Raw genomic sequence first — 19,380 nt, 5'->3', positions numbered from 1 at the left:
AAGGAAGACAAAGAAGAAACAATGTGATAAAATGACAGCTTAGAAAAAGGAGCCCAGCACTTGCTGGCTTCCCAGGCTGTTTCTACTCTGCAATACAAGATGCCAAAATTGGGGACAAATTCAGGGTGCCACACTCCTTGTCGGAAAGAGTGCTCTGAGGGAAAGCAGCAAACCCCTTCTGTGACCTGAGCTTTGAAAACTGCTCAGGGGTGTATCAGTTGCTGCACGGACACCTGTAGTCTCTATTTACTCTGTCTGTTCTTCTGGAGATCTCTTGGACCATATTAAGAAGTCTATTTGGTCTGATGTTCTTTCTAGAGATCACTACACCCAAATGCAGACAGGATTTGTAAGAATCTAAACTTGCACTGAATTCAAACTGCCTTCAAGAACAATATGGGCAGGAGATGCTATCTTCTGTGAACAACCTGGACCCCATGTCATTCTGGAATTGGAAGTTCAGGAACTAGGCAGGAGTCTTGATCTGCAGCATAAGGACAAATAGTAATCAATATTCCTCAGTTTATCCATTCATGGCCATAGAATGTGGCTGAGGCCTTAAACCTAGCAAGATTCACCAAGGAACTATATAGCTGCATGAATTACAATGATGTATCTCAGGCTGCCTGTACGTGGGAATGAAACTCGTACTTCAGGATCTAGGCTGAGTTCTAATTACTGGGGATTAGGGGACATCATGTGAGAAGGTGGTGCAGATAATCCTGTAGCCAGAGAGGAAAACTGTGGAGATCAGAAAGGCCCATGAGAAAAATGTGAACTTCTGACTGGAGTGAGAATTTCATGGCTCTCAAAAAGGGGAGAATGTCCTGTATTCTTGCTGATACTGCTTTGGGCTACTAAATATCGTCATTGAAACAGATCTGTTTAGGACGATTTTTCTTTGCTATTCACTGCTCAATATGGAAAGCTCTAAAATATATTTTTGCATCAAATATGGCAGATGATTTTTAGATAAAATAGGAAAAATTCTGGATATGCTTCAGTATTTTTCTCCCTGATGGTTCATTTCTTTCTAATAAGGCTATTTATTACCTCATCATTTTACACTGTAATAACTGCAATGGTAATTCAGCCCACGCTAGAATAAGGAAAACAATAAAAGGGTGTCTTCAGTTGCATCTTCATTTTCTGCCCTGTGTGAAGTTTCTATTTCCATATTTGAAAGTAATTTGCTCTGTGCTACCTTAAGGGAAGGCAGGTAAAGAAAATGGGAACAATATGGATGAAGATGATCCTTTAATGCTTGTTCTCAGTTCCCATAAGACAGAATTCCCCAGCTGGATACTAATAAAACAACTCATCCTGGGCTATGAGGTCAACTCCCACAAGGCACTGACTTGTTACTCCTGGACTGTGTCCTTGGCATGTGGCCAATCTAATGCCATTAGGTCATGTCTTTTATTTTGGGAAGAATTTCATGCTGAGCAGCAGTTTGGTCTCACAGCAAATACTGCAGGCTATGGTCAGAAAGAGTGGGATGCATTTCACTTAAGTTTATACAGCTGCATCTCATACATTTGTCTAAGGTTGCATAGAGACTGATAGAGATGAACAGCACTACCTGGGTGCAATCCTGAATGGATTATAAGGGAAGCACTTTTGCACTGGCCTCACCAATCATGATAACTTTCCCTGCCTTGATTTCTTAGTTTTCTTACAAATGCAAATCATACTGGACCAAGTGTTGGGATCCTTACTCAGATGTCACTGGCTTTGTTCATGGAAATCTCCCCTGGAGTCCAATCCACATTTTTCTTGAATACAAGCATCAGAAGTGGATCCAGTATTGTAGTGACTCATAAAAATTTTACTGTTTTTGGTCAACTTTCCCTAATAATATTGAGTGTTCCTTTCACCTCACTGTTAGGAATGTACATGTATAATTTCACTAGGGCAAAAAGGAATCCATCCCAGATGAATGTCTCTGCTCCCAGGCAGTCTAGGTGGACCCTCCCTCCCCACGTGATGTACAGGGGACTACAAACTGATCCATACCGTGCCCTGGAGGATGAACTTGTAGACCATGTGAATAATTAGGCAGGACCAGAAGACATGGAGCAGCTGCAGAATTATCAGGAGAGCATTCATGAAATAGTATCCAAAGAAGGGTTGGAATATCTCCATGGAGTAATAGTAGGTGTTATACAGCACTCTGCAAGAGAGAGGGAATTGCAGTAGAGGGATAGCATGTTGTTAGTAGGGCCATAATTAAGCCCCAGAAAGCTCTAGTCACAGATTAAGTTTCAGGTCAGTCACCTCCTTCTTATATATAACACATGTGAGCCAACTCTCAGATCCCCACCAGAAATAAGCAGGGTAGAGCCATAGGCCGAGGACTCCTCTGCAGTGTAATTCAGGACTTTAAGACTACTCCGTGAACTCCAAGGCAGACCACACCCTAGTTTACCCCAAGGCAGGTGCAACAGCCATGTGGCATTGTAGCCTATGCAAAGGGCAGAGACATATGCTCAAGGATTGAAAAGCAAAGGCTGCAGCAAAAAATTCAGCACCCAGCTGAATTATCCTGTCTTTCAGAAGGCAGCTTTTCCATTTCCCTTGACTGCAGCAGACTCACGTGTAGGGGAAAATGACCAGGCGGCTGATGAGGAAAACAGCTGAGAAGATCATAAAGAGGCTGTCACAAGTTTTTTTCCACTTCATGTAATTGAATATCTTAGTTGGCTGGAAGGAGAAAGAACAATAAAACAGCAGGCCAAGACAGTGCATCTGCGCATGCTCCATGAGGCTAATGAGCCAGATACGATACAATTTGCATGCAGGTAATCATGCCTCTTCCTGGCTCTCTGCGGGGCACCCTAGGCTGGATCAGGAGATCAGTACTGAGTTATCTGTGAAACACCATAATGCTCGGCCCATACTGTGCTAGATCAAAAGACACCCTTTGGCTGAAGAGCACCATTGCTAACGAGGCTTCGCCTGGCATGTAAGTTGTGGAGCTCACCTCTAGGAAGCAATCAGAAGCATCATGAATCACCATCACCAGTGTCCCAATGCGGATGTAATTGGCACAGTATGAGAAACTGATCAGGAAGATGGTTGCAGCATGATGGACTATCTGCTCCTTGAAGTCCTGATGGGAAAGGGGACAGCAGAGAATAAAATACATAATGTACCTTCTGCCCTGGTTAAAGCATGCCTCCTGCAGATAGCAATGAAATCTCTCTACCCAATGACTAAGAAACCTCCCACTATAAGGTCTTACCCGTATAACTCCTTTACTAAACACATTCTAGAAATGTAGGCAACCAAGAGACCCAGGAATGAAGAGCTTATGGCGTAAACTAAGGATCTCACAACAAAGAACACTCTCTCCCTCCACCAGTAATGGTTCGATGATGGTGCAAATCAGAAGACAAGAAGAATAAGAGCCAATGATTCAGTACAGACAAACCCAACATAAAGAGAGCTTCCTTTCTGTCACAAAGCAGTGCCCATATCCATCTCTGCTCTGTGCCCCTGTGCATGCCTACCTGTTTGCACAATCATCTCACACCCCTGGGCTCGCTGATGGAGACTCACAACCACCCTTTACTTGTAAGGGTATATTTGTAGCCTCAATGCACTTGTATGCCTATGTAATCAGGCAGCACCCTGTCTGTCGGGGCGCTGGCACCTAGGAACACATGCAGCTCAACTGGCGGAGAATCATCTTTTCCTGTCTCTACAATCAGTGCAGCCTAGAAGAGTCCCAGACGAGCAATTTTTAAGTTTGGATTTTAAGTTTGGATTGAGAACTCTGCAGTAGTTTGCACCTTTCTGTGTCAGAGTCTGTGTTCTCCACTTCCCAGAGGAGAGGGAAGCCGGTGACTAGGAATGGAAATTCCTGGGAATGAGCAAGGACAGAGTCCCCCAAAACCTCAGACTAGCACTATACGTATGCTCTTGGAGATCACTCTCCTGAGTGTTCAGCTTGGGTCCCGTTTGCACTTGATTCTTCCCTGAGGCTGCCACTCACCTTCCTCTTCACATCAAAGGGCAGAGTGAAGACCAGTGACCAGTAGAAGGAGAGCTCCAGCAGGTAGTACCAGAACAGGGAGGGTTGGAGAGGCTGTGAGAGAGGGAGAGACAGTGAAATACCCATCAGATAAAGCAGAGCAAGGGCTGGAAGTGAAGACTCCTTCCTAGGCAAAAGAATATCAGACAACCAAACCAATAAAACTGGTTCATGCAGATTCAGGGGGAAATACTTCAATTGAACAACATGGTTACTTACTAAACGTCATCTGTGCTGAGGCAAAAGCAAATAGCAGGGGAAATTCCACTTTGCCACACCATGTGGAACATTTAGGGAACCACCGGGAAGATCCTCAATATTTTTAGGATTTCTTCAGCACAGCAGGCCAAGACAGCGGCCTTGTACAGTGTACAGATTCCTGAGCAGTCAGTATAGAGCTTTAAAAACTATGTAAAACATTTCACTATGGTGAAATAGATAAGTAGTAGCTGAATAAATCATTCCCTTTTTAGGATTCAAGGAGATGCTTCAGACACCTTGTACTCGATCACAGATTTTTCAGTTTAATCAAACTAATGGGGGGAAAGTGCAATCCCAGTGTGAACAGTAATCTGCATTCTTCTGGGTAATTTTTCTGGGGTTCTACAGCTGGAAAATGAAAAGCTTAGACCCATTCAGCAAGATATGTGCTATTTAATGAGTAATTGTTCGCTGTTGTGGCACTATAGGGCCTCCTTAAACCTGAACCTATTTGATAAAAAAAAAAATTACTATGACTAAAGGGGCTTTGCAACTAGCATTTCCAAAGAACCACGGAGTATGGTGCTCCCAAATACCAATTTATTTGGGCCTTCTCTACCCAAAGTGTTGATTTATGGCCTTCATAGATTTCAGTTTGTTTTCCTTTGTAGCACCAGTGATTGGCCGCCAAGAGGAAGCACAGCTGGATGCGCTGGTGCTACCAGGGGGGATATTCCCAGATTGGTATGTGCTGTTCACACTCTGGAGGTTATCCAAACAGGAGCTCTGGATCAGAAGGGATCTTTTTCCCACAAAGATAAGATTATTTGGGAGAACTGGCATTTCTTTTGTCATTGTCTGTAGCACAGGGCATGGTCTGCTTAGTAGAAATTGTATTTAACACATTTTTTGTTCCTGTTAATACACAGGTTTATCCTTGACCTTTCTTGCTCTTTGCCAGTGAGACATTACTAGCTCTGGTTTTGGCGTTTCCTGTTTGTTACAGATGTTGGAAAGTGTGTGTATTGGGTTTATGTGGCAAGATTTTGGTAGCGGGGGGCTGCAGGGGTGGCTTCTGTGAGAAGATGCCAGAAGCTGCCCCACGTCCAACAGAGCCAGTTCCAGACAGCTCCAAGACAGACCTGCTGCTGGCCAAAGCTGAGCCCATCAGCGACAGTGTTAGTGCCTCTGTGATAACATATTTAAGAAGGGGGAAAAACTGCTGCGCAACAGCAGCTGGGAGAGAGGAGTGAGAATATGTGAGAGAGACAACTCTGCATACACCAGGGTCAGTGAAGAAGGAGGGGGAGCAGATGCTCCAGGCACCGGAACAGAGATTCCCTTGCAGCCCATGGTAAAGACCATGGCGACACAGGTTGTTCCCCTGCAGCCCATGGAAGTCCACGGTGGAGCAAACATTCACCCTGCAGCCTGTGGAGGACCTCACGCTGGAGCAGGTGGATGTGCCCAAAGAAGGCTGTGACCCCATGGAGAGGAGCCCATGCTGGAGCAGGTCTTCTGGCAGGACCTGTGGCCCTGCGGGGGAGCCACGCTGGAGCAGTCCGTTCCTGAAGGACTGCACCCCATGGAAAGGACCCACAGTGGAGAGGTTCATGGAGGACTGTCTCCCGTGGGTGGGACCCCACGCTGGAGCAGGGGAAGATTGTGAGGAGGAAGGAGCGGCAGAGACAACGTGTAATGAGCTGACTGCAACCCCCATTCACCATCCCCCTGTGCTGCTTGGTGGGGAGGAGGTAGAGAAGTCAGGAGTGAAGTTGAGCTCGGGAAGAAGGGAGGGGTGGGGGGAAGGTGTTTTTAGATTTGTTCTTATTTCTCATTATCCTACTCTGATTTGATTGGCAATAAATTAAATTATTTTCCCCAAGACAAGTCTGTTTTGCCCATGATGGTAACTGGTAAGTGATATCCCTGTCCTTATCTTGACCCATGAGCCTTTCATCATATTTCCTCGCACCTGTACAGTTGAGAAGGGGGGAGACAGAGTGGCTTGGCGGGCATGTGGCAGTCAGCCAGGGTGAAACCCACCACAGTGTGCTGTTATGATGGCTTGGATTGTTTTTGAAAAGACATGTACTCCAAATGTACAGAACAGGATGCAAGGACCCAAGTGATCCTTTTAGTCTTACATTCCTATTCAAGCACCACGTGTTTGTATGGCTTGACTTTTACACTGAACTACACATTTGCCCCTAAAATTTCTGCCTTTGAGCAACAGTGGATTGTTTGGAGACTCACCTTGAAAGATACTACCTCATTGTTCACTTATTTGTTCTGTTATGTTTCCTATGGCTCACACTGTTAAAATTGTGCATTAGATTTCCCTTTATGGGTTTGCAACCTCCATGTACAGTCATGGGGTCTTGCTCTAACTTTGACTGCCAGACCAAAAAGCCCTGGAACATAGGCAGTCTTCACTTTGTCTTGGTACTGGGATCGAGTTTCCTTCAGCCTCCTCTTCAATTAATGAAAGATTTTATTTCCTACCCAGGAAATTTTAGTACTGTAAAATCCTGTGCATGGGAGCTCCCTGCATGGTAATACAGGAGATTACTCTCCTGCTAGGAACACTTACCAGCTGCTCTCATAGGATAGAGGAACCTCTTCCAAAGTTGGAATCAGATTTTTCACTTTAATGAAATTTATTGCGCTCTACTATGTCTGCTCTGGCATCCACAAGAGTGTGATATAGGAAAGCTCCTGCTATAGAACATAAGGGGAAAGGCAGAGCAGGCAATAGGTCCTGTGTTCAGTGGGTGAAGCCCCTTTCTAACTCTTCCAAGTTCTGAAGTTATAGGAGTAGGAATAGCAAGGGAGGCAGCTGGGCAAAAAAGTACCTGGCTTCTGGTTGCTATCTTTGCTCCTTGTGTTGATGAACAAGAAGCAGATTTTGTGCCTAGCTGGCAATTTTCATTGAGGTTATTCTGGTCTGGGCTGATAAGAGATGTATGCTTTCCAACCCACTAGACAGCTTCTCACAGTGCTGTTGTGAAAAAAATGAGAATATACATTGTAAAACTGTAAGAGAGCATCCTCTGAACTTAATGGGAATGATGCTGTATTGCTACTGGCCATACTGCCAGTTCCACTGGGAAACGAACTCCTTGGGGAGCGCTGTGGACATGATTCTTCAGTATAGCTGAAAGTACATCGCATCCAGAGCATGGCCTCCGCTCTACATACTCTCCACTGAAGTCTTCACTTCTCCTCAGGCAACATGTCCTTCTCTGGCCTCAGTCTATTCTACAAATGAAAAAACCTCGGAGCATTCCCATTTTTCAGTTTCTTGGCTCACCTGGTCAGAACTCTCACTTTCCCTTTACTTCTGCGGTCTCCTCCTGCTTTCCTGACTCATCCTCTATTGTGTTTAGATTACACCAGATACAAAGATGTTCTCCCTTGACGAGGATCTGGCTTTGAATTCTTAGTCTCCTGAGTCTGAATTTACTTCAGTTCCCTCTCCTTTGTCTCTAATATAACCTGATTTTCAAAAGGTATCCGAAGACAATACATGATTTATAACAGCAATTTTCCCTCTTGCATGACTCACCTGTTGTGGATATCCTGTCCAGCACTCTCTATGGTCCCAAAGCCAAGGCTTCTGGAAAGAAAATGCAACATGGATGTGAGAATGCCAGAGGAATTCTTCTCTTATCAACTGCCCAATTCCTTTACTTGGTTACTACTACAGACTTTGTTGTGGTTTAATACAGGCAGAGCTGGTTGCACTGTCTGCAATTCAGTTGCCAAGAGATTTCCACTACAAGAACTTGCAGTTGCTTGTGACATTGCCAATTTGTGGCTATTGTGCTGAAATTTCACATGCTGTTTAGCTCAGTTCCAAATAAAATAGCTCAGGGAAGATTTCCACCAACTTGTAACAGCCTTCTACAAGTTTGGGGTGGTGGTGGTTACGTTTTGAATATATTAAAATATTCTTACAACTATTTCATTAAGAATCGCTGTGGTTTGGACAACAACACTTAAACGTGGTAAGAAGGCTGAAAACTTGTGTGTCAGGAACATGGTTTTTCCTCTAACGGTGAGGATCATGCTGTGGTGTGTTAAGTAATGAACCTCTGAAAAGATACTACTTTGTTCACACTTCATATGAAATTGGTAGTTTAGAACTTGGCAGCTTAGAAACTTTCATAGAAACATGGCAACTAAAGTCCCCAAAAGTTCTTCCTGCATGGAGCATGCACTGACCCTTCGTGGTGCCCAGACTGGATCAGAGCAAGCATGTCCTAGAGCACAGTGATGGAACATATTCTATGCCACATCTGTAAGGGTAATTTTCTATAACAGTTCTACAAGGCTCCAGATATCAGAGCTACAAGCAAGAAGGCAACGCTTATTGTTCTCTCACAGAGCACCTGCTGGTGCATGAGCAACACAGAAGGGAAGCCGTGGTTTTTACAACAGTGGTAATCAGGAGTAGACACAGCCTCCTGCGGGCTGGGAGTGGGGCTGGGAGTAGGATTTACAGCAAATATAGGTAGAGAACCAGGAGATATGTGTGATATAGAATCAGAGAGGAACAAGCAAAAACTCTGAAACAACTATGGCACACCGTGTTACCTAAACTGGAAAGGAACCCCAGATCCTTGAATTTCAACATTCCTCTACTCCCAGCAAAGAAGGCTGTTTTCTGGTGGCCTACTGTGAGATAACTTTCTATTGCTACCTGCTATTTCACTGATGCATGGGGCAGAGGTTTTTGCTGTCAGTCTAAAGCTACTAATATAGAATTTAAACATTTGCTTTTTTCTAAAGAAAGAAGGGTGATTCACAAAACAAATGCATGTTAAAATACTACTCAGATTACAAAGTAAACATGCAAAAGTCAGGAAATGTCACATGCAAATACACCCTGTCACATTAATTCTTTGTCCTTCTTTTTAATGCAGTCATTTTGGTACAATTTTAGATAACAGAATAACATGCTATCTGCTACGGGATCTAGAGGTGCTGTCTGTAGAACAGATGCCTCCTATTTTTGTGAAAATTGGAAGATGTGTACTGAATGAAGAAAAGACTTTCACGAAAAGCGAAGATAATCTTTCATTCCTAGAACGGTCACTGAACATGCAGAAGAACAGGATTTTGCCCCTTCTGTTCCCACAGGGCTCTTGTACTATGCTAAGCAGGTCATCCATACAAACTTGCATAGCTGGCCTCAAAGAAGAGCCTTCTATTTTGATGTATAGATCCACAAAACACTGTGGTTGGGATTTAGATATGTTCACTCCTCTGCTAGCTCATCCTGTAATCCTCATACTCCTAGAGTACCTTAAATTCTGACTTGAAAGTCAGTGTAAGCTCAAAAGTTCTTCACTTGTTACAATAATGAGAAGTTACAAGCATAGTTTGTGCCCACTGTCTTGGGATCTGCAGGTTTTCCATTACTTAAGCCCTCAGAAGGTGCCAGTGTAGCAGAGTTTTGCAAAGCTCACTTAGGGAATTGGATTCAGCAAAAGAGCCAGGGGAACCTTTAAAACACAGCCAGAAGATGACCCGTGCCCTTAGTCCCAGCTTAGTGACCACAGCTCAGTGATTACAGCATATGCACGGCTTCTATTACCTCTTCTGCCTGTTGAGGCAGTTCAATTTGTATCAAGAGAACTCATTATTTATCAAATCAGAGAAAAGGCAGAGACATGAGCCTGAACCAATCACACCTTGGGTAAGGAAGAGAAAATTAATAAATAAAATTACTAAAATGCAGTCCATGCTCCAAAGGAAGCCTGAGTTTTGCACCTTAAACAGGTATTGGATACAACACACAAACAGGCCCTGCAGCTTCCATCTCAGGTAAGTGTTCCATCTCCTACACCACAGAAGTGTATTTTTACACAATCACAATTGTCTTCTGCTTTGCCAGAAGAGGAAACATCTTGGTTTTGAGCTGGAGTTTTTAAAATAAGCATGGTCCAATATGTTTGTGGTCTCATAAGTGTGCTGTGCAGAAGATACACACTGACCTGGTGGGAAAACCTCTATAAGAAGGTCTGAAAGGACACGTTTCACAACAAAATCTGCCATTCTTGCAGGCCCTGGCTAGGTAGAACAGCAGGTGGCACTGCTTGTGTACTCACATCGTACAGGACAGCAAGTCCAGTGAAGAAAGAAATGATGTAAAATGTAAACCTCCAGCTACAAACAAACAAAACAAAGTACGTTAGAATCCCATTCATTAACCATCAAGCTGCAACTCTGTGTATCAATCACATTCATTCAAAGAATGATGCTATGAAGGCAAAGACATACATTAATATGTTCAAAGTTTGCCCAGATCATAAGAGGAGTGGCTCTTTGCATGTCACCAGTACATTCAACAGACTTCACAAAAAGCAATTCTTCTGCTTTAGAGACGGCAGAAAATAGAAGAATCCCACTGACTAAAATCACCCTGATAATCATCCCAAACCTTCCCAGCACTAGCAGATGCATGGGTAAAAGTCAAACAACGCTAATCTCTCTCCTAGGCATTTGGAGATTAGGCATGCTAAATTCATTAGCATGTAAAGTAATTAATTACTGTCATGTTTGGTCTCAGTCAGGAGCTGGTAATGATTTACCCACATTAAACCCACACAGAAGTACATATGAACTGTTTGCCAAGTTCAGTGGACAGAGGCAGGTCACACTCAATATGCACACATATTGTAAGGAATGAGAGGAATTTCACCCCAACAGAATAAACAAGTTGCTAATAAACTAAACACAGGAAATCTTCAAAGGAGTAAAACTCTCTAAACCAGTCCTTTAATTTCCAAAAAGCTCCTTAACAAACCAGAAGTAACTACATTTTGAGAGAGAGACTCCACCTGTCAATGAAACCCCCAGGAGCTCCAAGACAGACATAAACTGTACAAAGCTACTACCTCACATCGGAAAGACATTCTTCCGACAGACTGCAAAGGCTCATACAGGGCAGGTGGAAGGACGCCATCCGCAGTGAGCTGAGTCAGAAAAGTATTTACTGTTTACTATTTACTGTTACTATTCACTGCAAGTCAGCTGAGTGCAGGGAGAGCTTAGATTTCATCTTGATGGAAGCAGATTAAGCATGGTTGCTTCACAACTCCTTGTCCACAGCTTTTGTAAATATTTCTAGCTACAACTATCTGGAATATTATAAATAAATAATACACATCCTTGTTTTCTTTTTTCTTTTTCAATTATGGTTTTTAGGTAGGGGTTTTGAATTAGAGGTTGAGTGCTAAATGGAGCAGGAGGCGATTAGCTCCAAGTTGATGCCTACCCTATGGATACACACTTTTAGACAGATGAATAGCGCTGCAGGTATTTAATGATTTCTTTCATCTCCGTGGCTCTCCTGGGACAACCTACTTCCTTACACGAACAGCAGAGCAGCCACTCATAAGTAAGACATTTCAACCAAGTTCAGGAGAATCCTCCTTTTCTGTGGAAAGCTTAGCCAGGACTAACTTTCACAAAACTGGCTGACATGAGATTTATTTTGTGCCTCCACACAATGAGGAGGATTTCCACACAGCTGTTTCCAAGAGGAGTTCTGCTCTTTGGAAAACACAAGCTTTCACACAGGCCCCTCTTTCTGCCACTATAAAAGGGTGCTGGTTTTTGCTCGCTTCAGGTGCTGAAGTCAACTGACAGCAGAATACAATCTATCTAGCCCACTGCCGCTGACTTTTGAAAGCAACAGCGTGCAGAACAGTTGCAGAAAAGATGCAGCAGAAAGAATCAGCTTGCAGTGAGGGAAAGGGAAGTCATAGGAAAGGCAACAGAAAGGCTGACTATTTTGGAGGCACTGAAGCAGCAGCAAAGCAGCAAGAAGCAGTAAGATGCAAAACAGTAGGGAGTTTTTCGGGTACAATTGTGTTTCAAAGCAGAATGCCAGTCTCACAAAGTCAGAAATAGAGGCCCTATAAGGAATAAAGGTGAGACAGGAGTAAAAGGAGACTTGGGAGTGAAAATAAAGGGGAAAAGCAAGGAATGATTCAGTAACAGAGAAGCAGCAGAGAGTTGCAGAAGAATCAGGTGGTGCAGGGAAGACCCAGGGTGCTCTCTGCGTAGGGTGGAGGGCAGGCTGGGAGGCAGTGAGCTGGGATGCTCTCTGCATAGGGTGGAGGGCAGGCTGGGAGGCAGTGAGCTGCCTGTGGAGCTCAGCTCCGGTGAAAGGCCCCTGCTGCTCATGGCTTGTGCTTCCGCTCACCAGGCCTCGCAAAACTTCTTCGACAGGCTGGGTCGGTCTGTGTTCCTCCGGTGCCGGAACCACCTCTCCACCTTCCTCACCGGCAGGTCGCATTGTTTGGCTAAACTGATCAGCGCGCCCTGGAAAACAGGTGAGGCAGCAGGGTTCAGATCCAGGATCGAAGGTCAGAAGGGACAATATGGGCATCTCGTCTGACCCACCACAGAGCCCAGCTGGAGGCTCCTGGCACGCCCAAATCTGTTCAGGCTAAGGCATCTTTCAGAAAGCTGTCCGTTCTTAGTGTAAAGACCTCAGATAATAGAGAATCTTTCCACTCCCCTGTAAGCAACTGGTTATTAATGCTAAATGTTGAAACTTTACATTTTTTATGTGAACTTCCCCAGTTTCAACTTTCAAACTCAGGTCTCGTCTCCTCACAGGAGTTTGCTGTCGAATCACTTCCTCACCCTGTCTTCAGGGACCGAGTCCCTTAAATCTGTCACTCCAAGAAAGATTTACTGCAGCTTAAATAATTTTTGAAGTTCTGCACCAAATCTTGTCATGCCTTTCAGCATTCTGATGCAGTATCAGCCAATAACCTGACTGACGTCATAAGCAGAGGTAACTCCATTTTCCTACCGGATATTCTCCTGTTGTGGTAAACCTGTTAGGGATAATTTTTCAATAGATTACCCACAGAAATACTGCAATTACCTTCCTACTTGTCCTTAGGCTCTTAAGAGTTTGGCATGTGACGTGAAAAAAGTTTGTCATATTTTATATTCCTTCTGGAATTGTCACCATGGATAGCCTTATTTTTTAAGTAAAGCAATAGTTTTTCATGGAATGCATTTACCTTAATGGTATCATGTGAGAGTGACTTACATAGTCTGAGCATGTGTACAAAAATATGTTCATTACCAATTTTCAGATGTGCTTCTTTCCACGCTTAGTGACTTCTGTTCTTGTGGTGGAGACAAATGAACTCATTTATATTCTCATTTCACTCTATATTCACTCATTTATATTCTCCAGCTGCTCCATAAAGTGGAATTCCTCCCAAGGAGAAGGCAGCTGAGAACAGCAAAATCTCATCTTCTATTGGACAAGTAAAAGCTGACTCATAAGCAGGTGTTGGAGAGCTCACAGGAGAGGAAGGAAGCTAGAAGACCGGCTTCGGTGTAACCAGTGAATGGAGAGAGCAAGGCAGCAGCCCGTTGCACCATTCTTGCTCCACGTCACACTGCTGTCAGGAGTCTCGTGGTGAGGATACGCTCTGGTGTCACAGATTCTCTGGGATAAAAGTGCCGGCTTCAGTGCACTGTGGGTGCAGGTAAAGCTGTGGGGAAAATCTGCTTGCAAAGCTAGGCCTTGAGTTAGATCTCTGTGGCAGGAGTAGTTTTACTGAGAAATGTGCATATTTTGCAGACAGACAGGCAAGGGGAAGGTCAGGGACCACCACACTGGCAAGCGTTCCTGAGAACACTCCTTCCCACAGCCGGGGAGAAAGGCTGGCTGCACAACCCAGATGAATGCTTGCATTTTTATGTTAGCCTCCAGTCTTTTACTTTTAACCTGGTACTGAATGTCCCGGGGCTCCACATGCCCCACTGCAGTGTGAAGCATGCTGCAACAGCCTTGTCAAGGCAGCAACGTGTTTGCGCTAGGACTATCCATTGGGACTGGAACCCCAGCCCCCTGCTCATACATCCTTGGTAAGGGTTAATAGCTAGTGCTTCAAGGCCAAGAAAGCCTGCAAAAAGGAGCTGAAACAAAATCCGATTCCTTTCCCTACCACAGGGGTCACATCCAGGGACTTCACTGACAAGGTTAAATCCTAATACTGCCTGACAAGTCACAATCCTGCTAGTGCTTTTTCCCTCAGCAGCAGCCATTATAACTCTGGATTATCCTGCCAAGTTCTTCAAGATCACTCTTTTTATCTCTCATGGGAAAACTACCCATCACTTGTGTTTGCAGTTTTCTGACACTCCATACAATCTTTGTGACGACAGCCAAGACTTTAGTTGGCTTCCTCAAAGGCCAATCTCAAACTCATGGATTGCACACCAACAGAATGACCCACCCCAGAACTAGGAGCATCAAGCAATCCACACCTGTTAAGCTGTAAGGACTAGCAACATGGGAGTCAGTCCAAGGCAACTGATGTGACAGGCATTTGCTAATGTATGAAAATAAGCCATCACAGCATCACAGAATGGCTGAGCTTGGAAGGGACCTCTGGAGGTCATCTGGTCCAACCCCCCCGCTCAAGTACAGCTACCTAGAGTCGGTTGCCCAGGACCATGTCCACACAGCTTTTGAGTATCCCTAAGGACAGAGATTCTACAGCCTCTCTGGGCAACCTGTTCCAGTGCCTGGTCACCCTCACAGTAAGAAAGTGTTTCCTGATGTTCAGACAGAGCCTCCTGTGTTTCAGTTTGTGCCATATATAAGGCAAACACAAGAGGGAACAGGAGATGTCATTATTTCCTTTGGGAGAATGGTTTCCTGTCCATCAAAGTTTGGGATTTAAATTTTTTGAATGCTACTTATAGAAAGCTGCTACTCCCACATGTTCAGAAGCAGAACTGATAACTGATGGCATTTGCAGAATGACCTCTGTGGCTGGCCAGTGTCAGGTGGCCAGTGCTATAGTGGTTCCTGCTGCTTTGTTGAGCTTCCAAATATGAGTGGCATTACCAAACCTCAGGATTCCAAATGTGATTTTATTTGGCTAAAGACACAAGGGCTAAATCTAGAGGAAAGCAAAGGAAGAAAAGACTCACCTCTTCAGGATTCTTGCAGCACATACTGTAGAATGTTTCCAGCATGGGGTTGGGCTGAGCTTTTGGTCTCTGCTTGTCTCTCACACCCAGTTTGCTACTGAGGGGCAGGGCTATGGCTCTGCAAAAGAAAAGCTAAAGGTTCAGCCAAAAATAGAACAGTGATTTCTGATATTGCAGCACTGTTAAAACATGATGTAGTGCATAAAAGCTGCACTTTTTGAATCTCCCACATTTTGAATCTAAGCACAAGTATCATGTCAAGCAGATAAGATAGATAAAGAAACTGAGAAGAAAAGAAACCAAACTTACAGCAGAAACAGTGGGACTTGTATTCTACTGTCCTGAGCTCTGTGCTGTAATATCCAAAATGACATGAGGTTGGGAAATGCTATATCCTGCTTTGTCAACTTCTGAATCCACTGTGCTCGGGTGTCCAGGATTATGGCACAAAGCCCAAGCTTGCAGAGACAGACATGATACCTATCATTGGTCTCTGGCTTGCTTGCAGCTTATGCAGAGTCCCACATTGATGACAAGGCCTGAATGCTGTTCACTGCTCAATCTAGAACACTGAACATCCATGGCATCCACTTGAACTAAGGAGTCGGCTCAGGCTCAAGAGGGAGGCTCTATCAGATGTGTGGTATTAATGCAGAAGAAATGTCCTGCTGAAACAGGAGGGCACTTGGTCTTTACTGGAGTTACTTACCTCTGTTTTTCCTAATGCAAGTCAAACATCAGTTGTAAAATAAGGACATAGCAAGCAGAAACCTAAGTCACAAGGAATGGGTGCTTACGCTAGCTGTGCATCTTCAGTCTTTAACAGTGAAACAATGCAAAGAAAAAATCTGCATAAATAGAAAAATGTTATCAAGGGGTAACAAAACTGGGCATAGAATCACTGTGCTCAGCAATTCAACTCCTCCACTACGAACACTCTTCTCTCCCTTGGCAGTAGGAAACAGCCTCATCGATGGTGTGAAGTGAGGTCCTGCATGGACATGGCACAAACAGGAAACCTGGCAAATCGAAGTTTAAAAAAAAAGGCCCAAATTAACTGCATCCTCTTTGAATTTCTGGAGAATTAGTTGTTCCTTATTAATTGCTACCTTTTACACACTGCCACTGGCATGCAAGTAGCCTCATTAGAACACAGAGCAGACTGTCTGCCTAGAAGCACTTTTCAGCACTGTTGCTAAACACCAAACAGGCAAACTCTCTGGGAAACCTGATCTCTGCATTTTGGAGTAAAAGGTTTTTGCTTAAGGGGCTAACAGCTTCCCTGAACAGTGATTGGGTTATCAACTGTAAATCGCTGCTCAGGGTGTTACGGACTGCCGAATACCATGCAGAGGAAGCGAGTGTTGAGACCCAAGCCTGCTCTGCCCTGTCAGTCTTCGTGCTGTTCAGGCAGGTCTGCTGATTAGTTATCCCTAATGATTCAGACATGGAACAAGATTTTTTTTTTTTTTCTTTTTTTTACTTTGTAGCAAAAAGCTGTGGTAGCTACTTCACTATGTCGGTGTTTAAAGACTTTTTACTTAAAAATAGTATGGAATATATTTATGACTGTGATTATATGGTGTGGTTGCCTGTAGTCTCTTCTAGCCATACAGCCTACACTCCATATGCGCATGTGCTTAGGGACTATTCTAGATCAAGCAGCATTCCAGAAGGGTCTTTTGGAAGTTTTCTTTTCAAGAACCCGTTTCTTATTTTAATTAACGGGTATCAAAGGCAATTTTATAAACAGACTACCTACCTAAGGAATGTTGTCACTTCTATTACATTAAGGCATAACACACAGAACCATTACCCACTTTGCTCGCTCATGTAACAGCTGATTTCCACCTTTCTTTTGCACCGCCAGCCCACCGGCCTGGGGATCAGCTGTTCTTTTTCATCATCTCTGGGAAATTCCTTTGGCATCACTGGCTACACGAACGTTCAAAGATGCACCAAGACCAATGAAAAAGATACATTTCTACCATGAGAGAAGGGACAGGGGTAAGTGTGCTCACTCGCCACTTTCCAACAAGGCACATAGTTATCGCAAAAGCTATGTGTAAGCGTTGATGAGTTTCAGTGAAATTCAGCAGCACCCTGGCACTGCTGCAACCGGCAGACTGCTGGATGGCAGAGGAATATAGCCATCATTGGGAATTTGGGGGTTTAGCTCTGATTGCTCTTAAGAAATGTTACAATTATATCTTAATGATAGATCAAAGGGGTTAACAGTGACATTGGACCAGCAGGTCCTGTGCTAAGAACAATGACACAGTATTTCAATGATATCTGTAACTACACCGAAATTGAGGAAACATTTACCTTAAGCTCTGCACTAGGTCTTGGTTCTTATATTAAGCAGTTCCTTGAAGTGGGTCTGATCTTTCTTTTTTAAAGGTAAGTAATGCGATAGAAGCTCCTCTGAAGAGGAAGATGTAATCAAGTTCTGTTGTCAAAAAAGAACCTTATTGCAGCTTCTTATCAGTCCACATTGGGAACTGAAAGGTCTGAAATTTCCAGACACATTAAAAGGAAAGAGAATGTTTCTGCCAGGTGTCAGGGCAGCTTGCCAACAAGTTTTTTTTAAAAAACTATTCAAAGTATCCCGACTGATTTCTTAATTTTGTTTAATCCCTGTCTTCTCTCTCTTTCCTGCTGGTTTGTTATGGTCATGGCATAAAATCTTACTATAACAGAAACAAGCCAGTTGCAATTGATGAAGATAGGGTGTCATTAACCAAAGTTACAATTACTCTGTTGTTGAGGTTTTGAGTTTAACTATGAATTATGGGACCAATCCTACTTTTATGAACATCATTGGGAAATCAAAGCCTGAAATTCTTCCTTAGGGGCGTTTGTACATGTTGGATGTGTGCTCTGACTCAGTTTTCAGTTAAATCTTGTTCCAAGTACAACCCTAAGAGGATGATGCTTGTACTGATTTCAACATCACAGAGTCATCATCTCAGTTGCAGGCATGGTCTCATCATGGCAGTGTATCAGCTCTCTGGAAGACAGAAGGAGAAAGTCTGAGGACTAAACTACCACTCTCCACAGCTAGGGAAGGCCAGGTACAGTCAGTGAGACAATTCTCATCTCAAGCCTACTTCTTCATCAGTGAGCTTCCCTCCCTTCACAGTTTACATGGGAAGGTTCACGCCGAGCCATTTTATTCAGTAATCACCAAAGAACAAACTGTCCTGTGCAAAACCTGCCAAAGTTAAAACTAAATGGATTAATCAGGAAGGGGCATAAATTGATACTCCCCCACCTTGCAAGAGTGGACTACATGCTTTCTGCAGAGACTTTCAGAATTAGCGTGAGATACAATAAATAATTTAACTTGGGGGGGGGTTGGCTTTTTTTTTCTCCCACAAATGTTTCTGAATTTATAAGGGTGCCACTCTGCAAATATCTTCTAGTAGTAGGAAATGCAGAACCAGTGACAGCAGCAACCAGAACTTCTATTCTTTGAACTACACAATCTCTTTTAGCCTCACGCTTTCCTTTGGCAGAGGGCTATCCCTGTGCTCCTGGAATAGTCTCTGCCTTCTCTTTCTTACAGGAGAATGCTTCACATCGAAGTTAAACTGACTGTTCCGTTTGATACAAGATCTCAAGTCACTACAGTGCTACTGTCCAAACTGAGCCAAGTCAGTTCAGTTTTCAATTAAATACTACAATGCGTCCCACATCTTTGCACAAAAAGCCTGCCTATAGGACCTAACAGGAAGCTGTTTTCACATACTTCCTGATTATTGACCAACAACAAAAGTCTCTGTGCAAAATGAATTTCAGAAAGATACATTTAAAAATAAAATACTTGAAAAGGGTGTCCTTTTCTACCTTTCTTCTGATTCTGAGTTCAAGTATATGTTCCCTGCAGGTCAACAGTATCCCTTTCTTTTAATGTACAACACATGGCTCACGTACTGTCGCAACCCTCCTAAGAAGAGACCTAATCTTTCTGACTAAAATCCTCCTCCAGTGCAATTTGGGAACTATGTGGATTCAAATTCACTGACATTGACAATTCAGTTCCCTAACATCCAAAAATCACTGGTCAAGTCCAAAATCAGATTATTAAATTGGATGTAAATTCTGTTTTTCAACTTTCTGCTTTACTATCCCTCAAAGCACTTCAGTTTCCA

General features: G+C 43.6%; 1 protein-coding gene across 1 annotated transcript in view; it reads right to left on the bottom strand.

The window, feature by feature from the left end:
- The window catches only part of LOC140643509 (ceramide synthase 4-like), a 43,199-nt gene that overhangs the window by 2,288 nt on the left and 21,531 nt on the right, over positions 1-19,380 (bottom strand). The window contains exons 4-11 of the mRNA XM_072845356.1: positions 15,224-15,341; positions 12,456-12,574; positions 10,354-10,411; positions 7,806-7,856; positions 3,998-4,090; positions 2,984-3,112; positions 2,597-2,703; positions 2,017-2,173 (exon numbers count right to left, since the gene is read on the bottom strand). Of these exons, the coding sequence (XP_072701457.1) occupies positions 2,017-2,173; positions 2,597-2,703; positions 2,984-3,112; positions 3,998-4,090; positions 7,806-7,856; positions 10,354-10,411; positions 12,456-12,574; positions 15,224-15,341 (832 nt within the window). The remainder of the gene's footprint in view (positions 1-2,016; positions 2,174-2,596; positions 2,704-2,983; positions 3,113-3,997; positions 4,091-7,805; positions 7,857-10,353; positions 10,412-12,455; positions 12,575-15,223; positions 15,342-19,380) is intronic.

Source organism: Ciconia boyciana, chromosome 24 (assembly GCF_034638445.1).
Source record: "Ciconia boyciana chromosome 24, ASM3463844v1, whole genome shotgun sequence".
Classification (NCBI taxonomy): Eukaryota; Metazoa; Chordata; class Aves; order Ciconiiformes; family Ciconiidae; genus Ciconia; species Ciconia boyciana.
Note: the sequence above shows the minus strand (reverse complement) of the source record. Positions and strands in the feature narration are given on the sequence as shown.